Source organism: Pseudorca crassidens, chromosome 14 (assembly GCF_039906515.1).
Source record: "Pseudorca crassidens isolate mPseCra1 chromosome 14, mPseCra1.hap1, whole genome shotgun sequence".
In the NCBI taxonomy this organism is placed as follows: Eukaryota; Metazoa; Chordata; class Mammalia; order Artiodactyla; family Delphinidae; genus Pseudorca; species Pseudorca crassidens.
In genome coordinates, this window is record NC_090309.1 from 74,034,402 (window position 1) to 74,048,761 (window position 14,360).

A 14,360-nucleotide genomic window follows, 5' to 3' on the forward strand; every position below is an offset into this window, starting at 1 on the left:
CACCTGCGATCCAGTGGCCAGTTGCTGGTCACCGTCGGTTGAGAATTTGCCAAGAGTGGCAGCACAAAGCCCTCCCTTGGCCTGAAGAGGCCACTGGCCGTGCCCCTTCACCCCAGAGCTCATACCCCTGACCCCTGTGCTCGGACAGAGAGAACCCAAGCACTGGGGGTGGGAGACCCGAGCTGTCCGTGAGACTGGAAGTCACAAAGAGCCTGCCCCTTCCTGCGTGGCTGGGGCCATCGCGGCTCGGCGGGGCTCGCACGCCGGGCAGCTCAGCTCTAAGTGAAAGGACACAGCAGATTGGAAAGGAGATGCCAGCCAGTGTGCCATCCTGAAACAAAACACAGTCACTCTGGGGTTAGTTGGCAAGTCCAAACACAGCATTGGGAAGCAAGCAGAGGTCCTGTCCTCCCACTCTGAGCACAGTCCCGGCTCAGCGTCTGCCCCGGAGAGGCTGCAAGGCAAAATGAGCAGCGGCATTAATCTGCTGATGGGTGAGAGAAACAGGAGCGTTACCCTGGGCCGGCCCCCTCGGCTGCTCTCCCTCACTAAGGCGCTAGAAGGTGGCCCCTAACGTCTTTGCAAGGGTATGAAGCAGACAAATTAAAAAATCAACATAATGGAAAAAAAAAATGCTCATGCACCATTAAGACTCATTCAGGTAGAAATAGCCAGGGCAGAGGGCAGAAGGGGAGGGGAGCGAAGGCTGAGAGAGACCGTGTTTAGGACACACCTGGTCTGTGCTCAGATAGCGCCGGTTTTAGGCTCCGAGTACAAGTATCAAGACATGCAGCGTGAATGAGGCTTTAGCTACAAGTCAATTCTCCCCGACTCTGGCTGGGGAAAAGCGACCCCTTGGGTGCCTCGTGCTCCTCGGTGGGGGATGGTCTGGTCGAAGTGCTTTCCTGGCGTTAAGTTCACTATCGACAGCAGTGACGATGGTGCTGGGGACACGTGCTGGCCCAGTGGGGGCAGCGTGCAAGTGGTCCCTTAAAGTGGAGTCTGCAGTCCTCCTAATCTCAGGGAGGGCTTGTGAGCCACTGAGAAAGCAGGATCCTCGGCGGGTGGGGCAGGGTGTTGTCTACTGCTGGCAGAGGCCCCTGGAGACCAGCAAATCTGTGTGGGCAGGGCCGGGGACAGTGGCTGCTCTGAGGCTGTGTGTGAGAGGGCACTGGGGGGGGGGAGGAGGGGGCGGAGGAGAGATGGCTACTGGCTCTGTGACAGGGAGTCACGCTTCAGGAACCTGCAAGAGAGGGGAGGAGAAAAGCGACACAAAAGCGTCCTACAAAGGAACAGACCCGACCACAGCTGGAAGGAAGGCAAACCTTTGAATCAGGTCCTTGAAATACAAGCTGCAGGAAGCTAGAACATTTTGGTGGACTTCAAACTCTCTGCCTTCAACAACAATTTTCAGGTCTGTAAACGCTTTCGCTCTGCGCTGCTGGTTCAATTCCTTCAACATTTCTGCAGAACAGAGAAGACAGACAGGGCCAGGTTCCCATTAAGAGTTTTTTTTTTTTAATTAAAATTTTTTTTCAAGAAGTAGAGAAATAGGAGAATACTTGACACTGTTTCTTGGCAAGACTGGCTCAACACTGACAGTCAAAAGAGGTCACAAACATAATGCGTAAACAAGCAGCAACTGGGAGGGGCTACGTAACCAAAGGAATAACGACTTTCAAAAGCAAAAAAACAAATACAGAAAAAGGAAACAAACGAAACCCCCCCCACAAAAAAAAAAAAAAAACCAAACCCAGAAACTGAAAGTCTGGGAGAAAAGATTCCCATACTGACAACCGGAAACAGAGAGAATACATCATCACAAACAACTAAAAACTGTAATTTAACTACGCAACAAGTTCTCCAAATGCCAATGAGTGCTGATGTATTTGATACCAAGTAAAGCATGGCGTTGTGATGTAAGATGGGCTGGATATGGTTCAAAGGAATAAAAACCACAAAACCTGCAAAAACAGCATCCCTTATGTTAGACACTCACAGCCATGGCTGGGGTGAGCTTCTTGGGGAGGGGCCCCCGAGAAAGGATGGGTGGAGTGGGGGCCTTACGAGCACTTCCCTTTCACACTTCCGGGACAGATGCAAGGATGAGGGGGTAGGAGGGGAAGCAAGCAAGGGGCAGGGATAGTCTGCACCTCCTCCCACTTCCTGGGTTATCTCAGGAGCCCCACCCTTCACCTGGGTCTTCAGCACAGGGGAGCCTGGCTTGCAGCCCCAGGAAGTCCCAGGAAGTGGCCTCAGGGGACTTCCCACCCTGATACACACCTACCTTTGCCTGGTGGCTTGGCCACCTGGGGCCAGCACGGAGAGTGCCCCAGGTCCATGGGCTCCGAACCTGGGGATGTCAGAAGCTTCTCCCAGACCCACATCAAGGCTCAGAATGGGGAAGGAGGAGAGCCTGACAGCTGCCCTGCTCAGTTTATATAAACTCTTTCACTTGCAAAGTTAAGGCCTTCAGATGAGTAATGCTCCCAACAGTCTCGCCCTACCGGCCTGTCCCCGCACCCCACGGGCCCATGGACAGAGCCTGCCCTTCGCAGTGCTGGTTGCCGGACATCAGAGGTCCAGATCCTTGGGCCAGAATGACCTAGACTGTTTAGCAGGTGAATGGGAGAGGGTGGTCTGCAGAACTGAGCCCCACCCTCTAAGTCCCGCACCAGCACCTCAAGCCCTCCGCGTGGGTATTTGCTGCACCCTGGCTGGTGTTCCGGAATTACCCTCCAGTGTGCCCTGCTCCAGCCTGACCAGTCATCTCTGTCCTCTTGGGCCAGCACTGGGTGCCTACCAAGATGCCCTGCTGAGCCCAGCTCCTCCCCGGACACTGTGACTGTGGACAAGCCCTGGTACTTCCCGAGCCTCTGTTTCTACGTCTGTAAAATGGGGATGGAGGCCCCCATTCTACTCCCAGAGCTGGGTGAAGATCAGATGCTCAGGCCCGGGGATGGCCAAGGGCTTGTGGGCTTTGAGGTCAGCCAGGCCCTTCTTTGAGAGGACATACTGGGCTCCAGCTCTGCTGAAGACCAGGGAAGACGGTGGGAAGGGGGGGCCCTGGAGCACACCCTACATGGGGGGCTGAGGTGGTCGGGCAATGCTGAATCACTGTCCCCACCAACCCCACATCAGGCTGAGCTGGAGTCGCTGCAGGGCACATGCAGGGGTGTGTGTCCTGCGGGGGCATTGGCTGGGGTCTCTAAAGGCTCCCCGTGGAGCCTGGAGTAAGGGAAACCAGCAGGACCCAAAGCAACAGCTGAGGGCGTGGAGGGCACCTGTGGGGTAGATACGGGGGGAGAGACTCAAGGGCTGGGGGAGAGACAGAGATGTGATGGGTGGACAGGAGGGGTCAGATCCCAAGAGCCCTGTGAGGGGGCTCTAGCTTAATGCTATGGGCACCAGGGAGTCAGCAGGGATTCTGTGCAGAGAGGTGACAAGGGTAGACTCCGAATGGGGGGCAGGAAAGCACCCTGTGGAGAGCTGGGCCTCAGAGCCAGGCCTGAGGGAGAACCTGAACCCTGCCTCCTATCAGCTGTGTGACCTTTGGAAAGTTACGCAGCATCCCCAAAGCCTCAGTTTCCCGCTCTGGTGGAGGTTAAAGGAGCTGGCCCGCGGTAAGCTGTGAGCCGTGGGCCCGGCACATGGTAAACACACAACGGTGGTCATTTTCATGTTTTTGTTGATGGTGGTGGTCACTCTGCAATCCAAGTGAGAAGTGACAAAGGCCTGAACTACAGCGGTGACGGAGGGACAGAGAAAGACAAGTATTTAGGCTGTGGATGCCACGGCCATCCATCCTGGAGGGACCATGGCGGGTGGGGGGTGTGTGAGGACCATGTCCGGGCTTCTGGGGGGGACATCGGGAAGGGAGGGGGTGATGAGTTGAGTTGTGGGCCTAGGGTTAGGGCCGTGGGATGCCTGGGGAGAGGTGGCAGTGGGGACGTGTAGCACATTGCCGGGGTGGATCCCACACAGGAAGGGCCTACAGGGTCAGGCTGGGTTAAGGCTGAACTGCTGCGCTCACACATCAGCTCCAAAAAGAGCCACCAACTGAGTTCATTCCCAAACCATGAGCCAGATGGATGATGTCATGTTTTTGAGTGAAATCCCTTGGGGGGGAAAAGAGTTCTGGGCTGGAATTCCTGATTCTTGCTCCAGCTTTGCCACTAATTGGCTGGGTGACCCTGGGCAACTTGCTCCAGCTTTTGGTGCTCAATTCCCTCAAGCACCCACGGGCACCTGCTCTGGTGGCCCCAGTTGTCACGCTGCACTGAGGGATGGACGCAGCCCCACATGCCTCTTGAGTTAACCGTGCTCAGGGGGCCGGGAGAACACAGCGCTACACATAACGCCACTCCTTCTGGGCCCAGAGCATTCTGATTGTTTTGGAAGATTTTATTTCAAACCAAGGTTCCGGCAACGATTACATCTGCAGCCCCAGACCCAGCCTCAACGCCTGCTTCCCTGGGAATCCCGGGCCGGATCTGAGAGGTGGTGCTTGGAGATCCAGGTCATCATAACTGTAGGCTCTTCCTACTCTCATTTTGTGGAAATCTGGATTTAATAACTGGGCAAGATTACTCAGTTTCAGAAGAATTTTTCAGTTTATGAAAGGACTCACCAGGGGATTCCTTTTCACAGCAGGGCCCCAAGTACATTCAAAGTATTGATCAGCTGGTACGTGCTTACTGTTGCCCCCTGAGTGCCCAGCTGGAGAGCTGGCATTTCGGGACATTACGACCGAGGGTCCACGGGAGGAAACCAGTATTGGCTCCGGGCACAAACTACCCTCCTGCCCGCCCCATATTGGCAAGGACAACTCCTTAATGTCTGAGGGGCTTGGAGGCCTGTGGGTTCCTGGGGAAGCCTTTGGACAAGCCATGCCGGTGCCCAGGTTGGACAGTCTGCAGGCCTCAGGGCAGAGCCTGGCAGGGGCTGCGTCCTCAGAGTTGACTCCAGCCGCACACATCCCAGCGCCCTGCAGAATTTGGCTGCCTTGGGCTTGTGAAGGAGGAGAAGTCTTGACCTCAAGGTCCCTCCCTGTTGGCTGGCATCAGGGAATTGTTTTCTGGTCTTCCCTGCTTTGAGTGGGACCCCACACCCTTGCCTTGCCCACCCAAGTGGCTGCCCTGTGCCTTTTGCCTTGCCCCTCCTTGGGGAACTCCCCTGACTCAGACCATCTGGTAGAAAGCTCACACCCACCAGTTTACTAGACTTCTCCCTGACTCCTCCCCACCCAGTCCTGCCTCTTTTACCACCTAGAAACCTCTGCATCGATTCTCCACCAGCGCCGCCATCCCTCACCTGAGTCATTGCAGCAGCCTCTAAGGCCGTCTCCCTGTTTCTGGCCTGTTCCCCTCCAAGCTCTCTCCATACATCAGCCTGACCATCAACCTCTGCATTTTTTTTTTTTAATATTTATTTATCTGGCTGCGCCTGGTCTTAGTTGTGGCATGAGGGATTTAGCTCCCTGACCAGGGATCGAACCCGGACCCCCTGCACTGGGAGTGCAGAGTCTTAACCACTGGACCACCAGGGAAGTTCCCATCAGCCCCTGCTTAAATAAACTTTACAAGGCTGGGTAGTGGGAACAAGGCCCTCTGTGATGCCTCCCCCAACAACGCCCAGCCCCTCCCCTCCCCGGTGGGCCCTTCACTCCCCACTGAAGCCTCACTGCACCCCAGGCATGTCCCCCTCCATCCTTCACTCACCTCTCTGCCCCTCTGCCCAGATCCTTCTTCCTCCCTGCTTCTTCTGGCTAATTACCATTTTATCTTGCAACACCAGTTAAAGTATTATTTTGTCCCAGGCCTCTTTGCCGCTTTCCCCTATTCCTGCCAGATCTCCTTGCCCTCCGCCCACCTCGGCGTCCTGTGCTTACTTATTTAGAGCATACTATGTAATTATTTATTTATATGGATGTCTCCTGCACTAGATTGTATTTTCTTTTTATTTTTATCTTCAACAATTAGCACAGGTCCTGGAGTATATATATAGTCGTTATGGTAAATTGCAAACATTCTTTGCAGCCCCTCCCATCATCAAAGGGTGGATAACTCCACCCTTTTTGCCCCACTCTTTGGATCTTGACTGGTCTTATGACTTGTTTTGGACCCTAAAACATGGTTGAAAGGACACTGTGACTCTGAGCCACAGCCTCAAGAAGCTTTACTTGCTTTTGCTCATTTTCTCAGGACCCCTGACACCACCACCATATAATCATGCCTGGGCTAGTCTGTTGGAGGATGAGAGACCACGTGGAGCAGAGGTGAGCCCTCACAGATGAGCCGCTTACACCAGCTAGACCCCCACCAATATCGGCTGAGCCTGACCCAGATCAGCTGAGCCCAACCCAGATCAGCTGAGCCCAACCCAAATTGCATAATCTAAATAAGTGGTTGTTGTTTTAAGCCACTAAACCTTAGAACTCTTTGTTATGCTGCAAGAGCTAACCGATATCAAAGGCATGAACAGATGATGAACTCAAGTGCTCAGAGAGCTTCCTCTGTGTCATTCTCTCGCTTGCTGGTGCAGTTTGAAGTTAATTCTTTTTGCTGTTCTTGTAAAATTACCATCCTAACCATTCTTAAGTTCCGTAGTGTTAAATACATTTACACTGCTGGGCAGTCAATCTCTAGAACTCTTCATCTTGCAAGATTGAAACTCTGTACCCATTAAAGGGCAGCTTCCCATTCCCCTCTTTCCCCACCACCTGGCAATGACCATTCTACTTTCTGTCTCTAAACTCGACTACCCTAGGCATCCCATATAAATGGAATCATACAGTATTTGTCTTTTTGTGACTGCCTTATTTCACTTAGCATAATGTCCTCAGGGTTCATCCATGTTGTAGCATATGTGAAAATTTCCATCCTTTTAAAAGCTGAATACTATTCCATTGTATGTATTGATCACATTTTGCGTATCCGTTCACTTGTCAGTGGGCACCTGGGTTGCTTCCCCCTTTGAGCTCTTGTGAAGAGTGCTGCTATGAGGCTAATTCTTAACCCCACACGGACATCTCTAAACACCCTGTCTCAAACTCCGTTATCTGTGGTTAGGGTAAACCTGCTCTGTGGATCCAGCAGCAAGTGGCATCAGAGGGAAAGGAGACACTAGGAAGGGTCTGCCCGGGGCTGGATGCTTTGCTTAGAGGAGAGTGAGGCCGCAAACAGAACCAACACTGGAGATGAGGTTGCAGCCAAACTTCTGCATATTTTTCACCAAACGACACAAGTTATTTGTCAGAGACTAGTGGGCTCGTTCCAGCTGGACTAGAAGGGCTGTCTGAGGTGGTAATAAAGAGGAAGAGATGTCAAATATTAAAAGGCAACGAATTTCAGTGGCTTTGCAGCGGAGTCCATTAAATCAGAGCCCCGAGAAAGGTTGTGCGGCCAAATAATTTTTTTCAGAGCTCAAGTAAGAACCCAGCTAGGTGATAAATGCACCTGACTCCACTGGTATTTATGACACCTATTTGATAAAGGACCGGAAAAAATTATAAACTCAGAGCAGTTGTGAAATATACTGAGAGAGCACAGCGAAGGCTCTCATGCACACCCAGAGGATAATTCATTCGGGACCAGGAGCCTGACATGTGCCGACACCGCGGGGACAAATGATGGCTTTACACAAACAGAGCCTCCTGCTGCTTCTGCCATAGCCGGTCAGGGAGCGGCCGGGCTGCCAAGCTGGATGCTGCCCTTCCTCCTTTTCCCTCTCCCACCCATCAGATATACACACCACCCCTTTCTCCGCTTCCAAAGAAGTACTGGGCTCAGAATCAGCCTTGAGAGCCAGCTGGGCTCCAGCTTCCTGGTAAGATGGAATAAACCCCCCCGTGGGCTGCACGACCAGCCTGAGTCGGAAGGATGGGCCTTCTACGGAGAAGTCACCCAGTCCCAGTCCCACCAACGTGCGGGCAAACCCTCCCAGGAAACGGGGTTCTCTGGAGCAGGGAAGCGTGAAAGACTCAGGCTTCTTGCCTGACTTAGCATTTTAGTAAGGAGACCTTCTGGTTGTCCTGCTGTCCGAATGGAAATTTCTGCCATCTCTCTGAAAGGGAACAAAAGCCCTAAGAACAGTTGCCACCTCTCACCAGCCTGGCTTTTCCATGTCGTCCAATGCTGGGTGACAAACCTATTTCTCAAGCACCAAAGGTCCTTTCTCTTCCTACAGTCCCCGCCCCAGGGCTGCCTACCAGCGGGTGCTCACTGAGCATTTGCTCGGCAGAATGAAGTTGACATTTCAGTTGGAACATTCTTATGCCCTCCAAGATGATATAAAAATCATTAAAATTTTTCCCCTTCAGTTTTTTTGAAACCCACCTAAAACTAACAGAAACATCGCCCTCTCTTCCTCTGTCTCTTAGAGTCAAGGACTGACCAGAGGCAGCTGCCAGCCTGGGCATGGGGGCAGCAGGACCCAGAGACCTAGATCAAGCCACAGGATAACCATGACTGCCTCCTCTACAGGCCCACCCAGGCAAGGAATGCCTGATCCCTCATTCCTAAACTCCTACCCAGTGGCTCCCAGAGCCTTCTAGGACCTGTTTGTAACCTTTGTTTATAGCTTCACTTCTATTCATGTCCCCACACACCCCTCAGCCCTTTCTCTAAGTTCATGCCCGCTGTATCCTGTTCCTTCACTTTGGTTGTTTCTCTCTGCCCCTTTGGCCAACTTTCCCCCAATGCTTGTTTCTTAGGGTCTCATCCATCCCCTAAGCCTCAGCTTAAATTCCATCCTATAAGAATTCTTACCGAGTTCCTGGATCACAGACCTCTCCTGTGGTCCCACGAGACTTTGCTGGTGTCTCAATTGCAGTAGAGATCCCTGGCTGCCTAATTTCAGAGGAATGTCTATCTGTCTGTCTCCTTTCTAGGCTGTGATCTCCTGGAGGGCTTGCTTCTCTGCCCCCCCGCCCTGCCCTCCTCCCCACTGGACACCTGACACCATGTTTTTCACAAAAAGTTCCTTTCTGATTGGAATTCAGGGTGTGTTACAGACCAGATGCAGACATGGTCTGGGTGGTAAGAATAACTTCCCCAAAACATGATCCAAAAGAACCATTTGAAATGTCACACTTGTGTGGAATCAGACGGAAAGAATGCAAAAATCAAGCCCCTTTTAACTTCAGGAGACACCAGTGTTAATAATAACAATGATGGCCCCACACTTCGTATGGCATCTATGGCTGCTAAAGCATGGTTACATTGATTAGATCCTCCTTGGGAGGGATTTATCTATTCTGTTCAGTGCCAATGGCTTTGAAGAGCCTAAAAAGCCCTCCTGGGAAAGACTGACCACCCCACCAGCTCTGCTGAGCACAGGTGCAACCTGGAGCCCTCAAGGCAACTCTTCAGAACAGGGGGCTTCACACGCAGTGGTCAGAGAGAGGTGGTCTTCTCAACTTTCCAGGTTCCCAGCTGCCTGGATGGTAAGACCTGCCCACATGTAGGCCAGTAACTGGCCACCTTCACTGACAGCTCTTGCCTTGTGACCTTGGGGTAGGAGGCAAAGGGAATGGTACTTTGTTTGGGGAGGGATGGGGGAGGCTGGGGGTGGAGTTTTAGGACCCCAGCACCAGCCTTGAGGAGCCTGGCCACAGGGTGGTCACTGCAGAAGTGGGGGCAGACCTTTTGCTGAGCAGGAAGGTCACTGAGCAAACCCTGAGGCTGTAGTTGGAGGGAAGTGCCTGGTTAGGTCAACACTGGCAGCTGTTCGTCCTTCCTGCCCCAGTAAAGAAGGTTCTGCCTGGCTCCTTCTCCTGCTCTGAGGTTGGAAGCCGAGGGGTTGACGGGAATACTCTGAGCAGGAGAGGGTGAAAATGTCATGGTGGGAGGCGGTCAGAGAGATCTCAGGAAAAGGCCAGGGCTTAGGACGCTTGGGTGAGAAATGAGGTCAAGACTGGTGTGCAGAGAGCTCTGCAAGGAGCTGGGACTCCAGGGTGACACGCTGGAGTGGGGAGGGCTGATGTGCAGTGAATTAAGCATCCAGGTGATTCAGGTCAGGATGCTGAAGGTGGGGCTCACAAGGGCCTGGTGGGAGGCCAAGGCAGATGAGCTGGGAGCAGCCCAGAGGTCAAGGATTTTGGAGGGAAGGTGGCCCCCTTCAGGGGCTAGAACTTGGTTAGAACTCCCTCAGGGAGGCGGGTGCCCACAGGGGCCTTGGTCCTCAGGATCAGGGGAGGATGAGATTGGGTCTGGCAGCAGGGACAGAGTTGAAATTGGTGTATGGGGTTGGGGTGGGGAGCACCCCCCTCCCTCTGTGCTCTCATAATCCTCTGTGCCTCTGTGAACTGTGTTCTGCCTATAGTATATTTAGAGACACTGTTTCTTCTCCACCAGCGTGTAGATTCTTGGAAGCCGGGGCTGGTTCTTGGCTACAGGGACTAGAGTCAAGAGGCCAGGACAGATAGTTGGGGCCAAGTGAGAGAACAAAGTTCAGCACCTTGGAGAGCTCTAAGTGTCCAGGGGTCAGGGCAGAAAGCAGGGAGGGATTGAGAGGTTAGGGGTGCCCTGGAGGAGGAGACTAAGTCCACAGCTGAATGACGCTGAGGCGCGGACATCCCCTTTCAGAGGCAGACTCTGGGAACTTCAGATACCTTGTGTCTGTCCCACTCATTTATCCATCAAATGGGTGTTGTCTCCTGTGTGCTGGTCACTGGGTGGGGTGCCAGGGACACACATGAATGCACATGTTCAGAGACCTGGGGAGCTCACTGTTTAGCGGGGGACACACTAAGTAACTGTGATGCCGGGTGAGAAGTTTTAGTGGGGCGAACATCGGGCAGAAGAGGGGCAGAGGAGGGGGCTGGCTCTGCTCCATGGAGAGCAGGGAGGCTTCCACGGGGCTGGCAATGGTTAAGGGCACACTGGAAAGATAAGTAGGAGCTGACCAGGTGGGCTGGAGGGGCAAGGTGTGAACCACATGTATGTACATGTGTGTTTGAGTGAGTGGTGTGTATAAGTATGTGGGCAGGAACATATGGCATGTGTAGCACGTGATGTGTGTATGAGCATGTATGTACGCATGCATGTATGTGTACGAGCATATGTGTGTGTGAATATGTGTGTTTGAGCATGCGGTGTGAGAGGCAAGCCGATATCAGCCTGTGAAAAAACAAACCCTCCCGAGGTCTTTAGCCCACAGGAGACTGGGTGCCATGGGTGAATTTTATGAGAGGGAGCGAGAGTCAGTTTTGTCTCCTACACTCAAAAAGGCTGCTCAGAATCAACTGTGAGTGCTCTCACACCCCACACCGGGGCCCACACCCTCACCCTGCACCCGCCTGCGTCGGCCCCCGCCTTTCGCACACCATCAGGCCTTCCCTTCTTCCCGATGGTCACTCTGCTCTTCCAACCCATTCTGATGCCCTCCTCTGAATTTCCCAGGTACACAGTCAACCAGCTGAAGCACATTTGTCAGGTACCTTCAAGGTGCAGGGCACAGGGCTGCGAGCTGGGGTCAGGGGTGGGAGTTGCAGAGGAGCCGGGGCAGTAGATGAGCCAGACCATCCCCGTCCTAGGGGAGAGTGAAGCTCAGTGGGGACACAAGGCGCCCGTGGTGAAGAGCCGGATAGGAGCTCCACGGCAGTCAGCAGGGGCGCTGAAGTCCCCCTGAGGAGGGAGAGATGGGTGGCCTGGGGATGACCAGGAAGAGCAGGGGGTGTCGGGGGGATGGCTAGCTATGTCACCGTGGAGAGCCAAAGCCACACGAGGAGAGGTATTTTTCCTAATTTAGCTCGCAGTCTAACACAGGTTTACTGAGGACCTACTATGTACCAGGCCCTGGACTAAGAAGATGAAAGCAGTTTCCAACCTCAAGGAGCTCACGGTCTGATGGGGGAGGTAGACGCTGCAGTGAACACAGGTGAGTTTGGTTGCCTGACGTTGGAACCCCCTTTCTACTGGGGAGAACCCCAAGATGCCTGGGGAACTGGGCCTTGTCCCTGAGGGAGTGGAGTGGAGGCGGCTCCCTGGCAGCTGGCATGTAGCCAGGAGACCTGGGCTCAGCTGGTCTGATGCTCGTGCCCTGGACTTGGAGGTTCCACGGAGGCGTGCAGGGCAGGGCCAGCCGGCGATGGTGACAGTGGTGACTGGCAGAGTCAGTGGCTCAGTGACACTTGAGTACCGGCGGGGGGAGATGTTGCCAGTGCAGAGTCCCAAGTAGACAGGTCCTGCTGGGGACCGCCCTGTGCTGCCTCTGTTCCTGCCGCATTTCCCAGCCCAACTGCTTAGCCTCAAATAAAGATCTGCCCGGCTGAACTCCGTCAGAGCTGTGGACCGTGGTTGGCGTCCCAGGACCTGAGTGGGACAGACATGCATGCACCCATGTTACCCTGTGTCATACGCGGCGTGATGAATGCCCCTTTAGCAGAGCTGCCGAGGGTGTGGGGGGAGCACAGTGTACAAGTGGGTGAGGGGAGGTCTGTCTGTGCAGAGGCCTGGAGCCCCATGACAGGCTGGATAAGCTGTGCTTAGAACCTATAGACTGTAGGCCTGGGAGGGAAACTTAGAAAAGCTGTCCCAGTTCCCTGGGGCACAGAGGGGTGGGCTGGATTGGGGGCAGATGACCAGAGGTGGTGAGACCCTGCCCCTAGGCGTTGCTGCTGTTGGGCAAGTGAGCGGTGAGGGTGAAGCCTGGTCTAGAGCCTGGAGGACGGTGGAGGGGGCTCTGGGGTCTAGGGGGAAGCAGAACCACAGGGCTTTGAGAGTCCATGTAGGGCTGGGGCCGAGGGGAGGATTTCTGACCACTGTCCCTGACTTTGGAGCTCCAGGGTCCCCACCTCCGGGTAAGGCCTGGAGTGCGGCATTCAGAAACCAGGTGCTGGTTCTGTTCCTTCTGCATCGGTGGATGGTTTCCAGGCCTTGCCTCCGGGGCTGCGAGGACAGAGGCCCTCCTCTGACGCGGAGCCATCAGCACTTGTGCTGTCCTGGGCTCTGCTACTACGAGTTTACAGCTTTCTGTTTTACCTTTCATTATCTTAGGGGCAAGACGTCAGACTTCTGAATATATGTGAGAATCTGTAGCTGGGACCCGCCAGAGAATTTGAATAAAGAGGTGTCAGTCCTGCGTGCACCCCCAGAGAGGTATGAACTCAGAGCTCAACTAAGCAATCGGGGAGCTGACGGCGGCGGCTACCACACCCTCCAGCACAGCCCAGTCCCCAGCAGAGAAGATGCGCTCCAGGTGCCCAGTCTACAAAATGCGCCACCTGGTTTCTTCACCTGGGGCAAACGTGGAGAGGGCTGCCTACCCTCCATTCCTGGCCAGCAGGCAGCCCAGGGCAGGGGGAGCCCACAGGGGTCCCTGCTTCCCTCCTTCACTGCCCTGGATTCCCAGAGGGGCCTGGGCTCTTTACCTGGACTGACCACCATGATGGCCCCATCGTCTTTCACCCAGAGGCCCTGCTGACCAGCCTTCCACCAGGCTCCTGGGAAGCCTGGGTGAGACAGCTGTCTTGTGTGGGTGAGCAAAGGGGCTGGGTAGGGGAGAGGCGAGTGAGGAGCCCCAGAGCTTCTGCACCCAACACTGCAGACCCCAGAGGAGGGCCTGCTTTGGAAACAGAAGAGCAACAAGCCTAAATTGTCATGGGCTATATCCCGTGGAACCTTGCTCTGTTGGAAGCTTCCTGAAGGGAGTCCCTCAAAGGCTCCGGCCACCTTGGCTTTGGGACGGTCAGCCCCCTGCCCGAGGAAGGGGCAGGACGGCACAGAGAGGGGGCGGGACGAGGTTCTGGGGAGGATGGGGGACCACACAGGAGAGAGAGACAAGGAGCGGGGGACTCATGGCCCTCCCCCACGGTTCCAGCAAATCAATCGTTTAAAAGGATTTGTGAGAATTAGTGAACCGGAGCTGGGAGTACAATCAGCTCAGTTACCCAGGTAAAGAAGGAAGTGAAACGGAGACCCCAGATGCCAGCAGGGCCTGATGGCAGCTCAGAGCTCTGTGAATCACATCGCAGGAGAAGAGGATTCACAGGCCGAGAGGACTTGGGGCGAGGAGGCAGGGCAGGAGCGTGTGTGCGTGCGTTTGGGGGGATGGGGACCCCTCTCTACCGCACTTGTCCCTCTATATTCCTCTCGGAGGGGGTGTCTCTCCTTGGCCGTCTGCCCCTGGGTCTCCATCCGTGCTCACCCCTCCTGAGGGCCTGGGCAGGGTCAGGTCTGTGGCAACACGTCGCCTCAGGTCATTTCAGGGGAGGTGAAAGCCTAGGCGATATTTTAATTTTCCTATTGCCGACGGTCTTTAATCGCCACCATCATTCTAGGAAAATTAGAAAATTAGCATAAATGAAGAAAGTGGGGCTGTGCCTCCCAGGAGATCAGGGGCCAGCTGCAGGGCCAGAG

At 54.4% G+C, this 14,360-nt stretch overlaps 1 protein-coding gene and 2 long non-coding RNA genes across 7 annotated transcripts in view; 2 read left to right on the forward strand and 1 right to left on the reverse strand.

The window, feature by feature from the left end:
• Positions 1 to 14,360, reverse strand: part of KLHL29 (kelch like family member 29) — a 309,112-nt gene that overhangs the window by 23,055 nt on the left and 271,697 nt on the right. For all 5 annotated transcript variants that reach the window (XM_067703603.1, XM_067703602.1, XM_067703601.1 and 2 more), the window contains one exon: positions 1,326 to 1,464. In XM_067703603.1, the coding sequence (XP_067559704.1) occupies positions 1,326 to 1,464 (139 nt within the window). The remainder of the gene's footprint in view (positions 1 to 1,325; positions 1,465 to 14,360) is intronic.
• On the forward strand, positions 4,141 to 8,906 carry LOC137205421 (uncharacterized). Its single transcript, XR_010934130.1, has 3 exons — positions 4,141 to 4,519; positions 6,204 to 6,277; positions 8,381 to 8,906. It is a non-coding gene; the product is annotated as an uncharacterized lncRNA (long non-coding RNA).
• LOC137205707 (uncharacterized) lies at positions 8,967 to 13,697 on the forward strand. Its single transcript, XR_010934266.1, has 3 exons — positions 8,967 to 9,445; positions 11,769 to 11,880; positions 12,999 to 13,697. It is a non-coding gene; the product is annotated as an uncharacterized lncRNA (long non-coding RNA).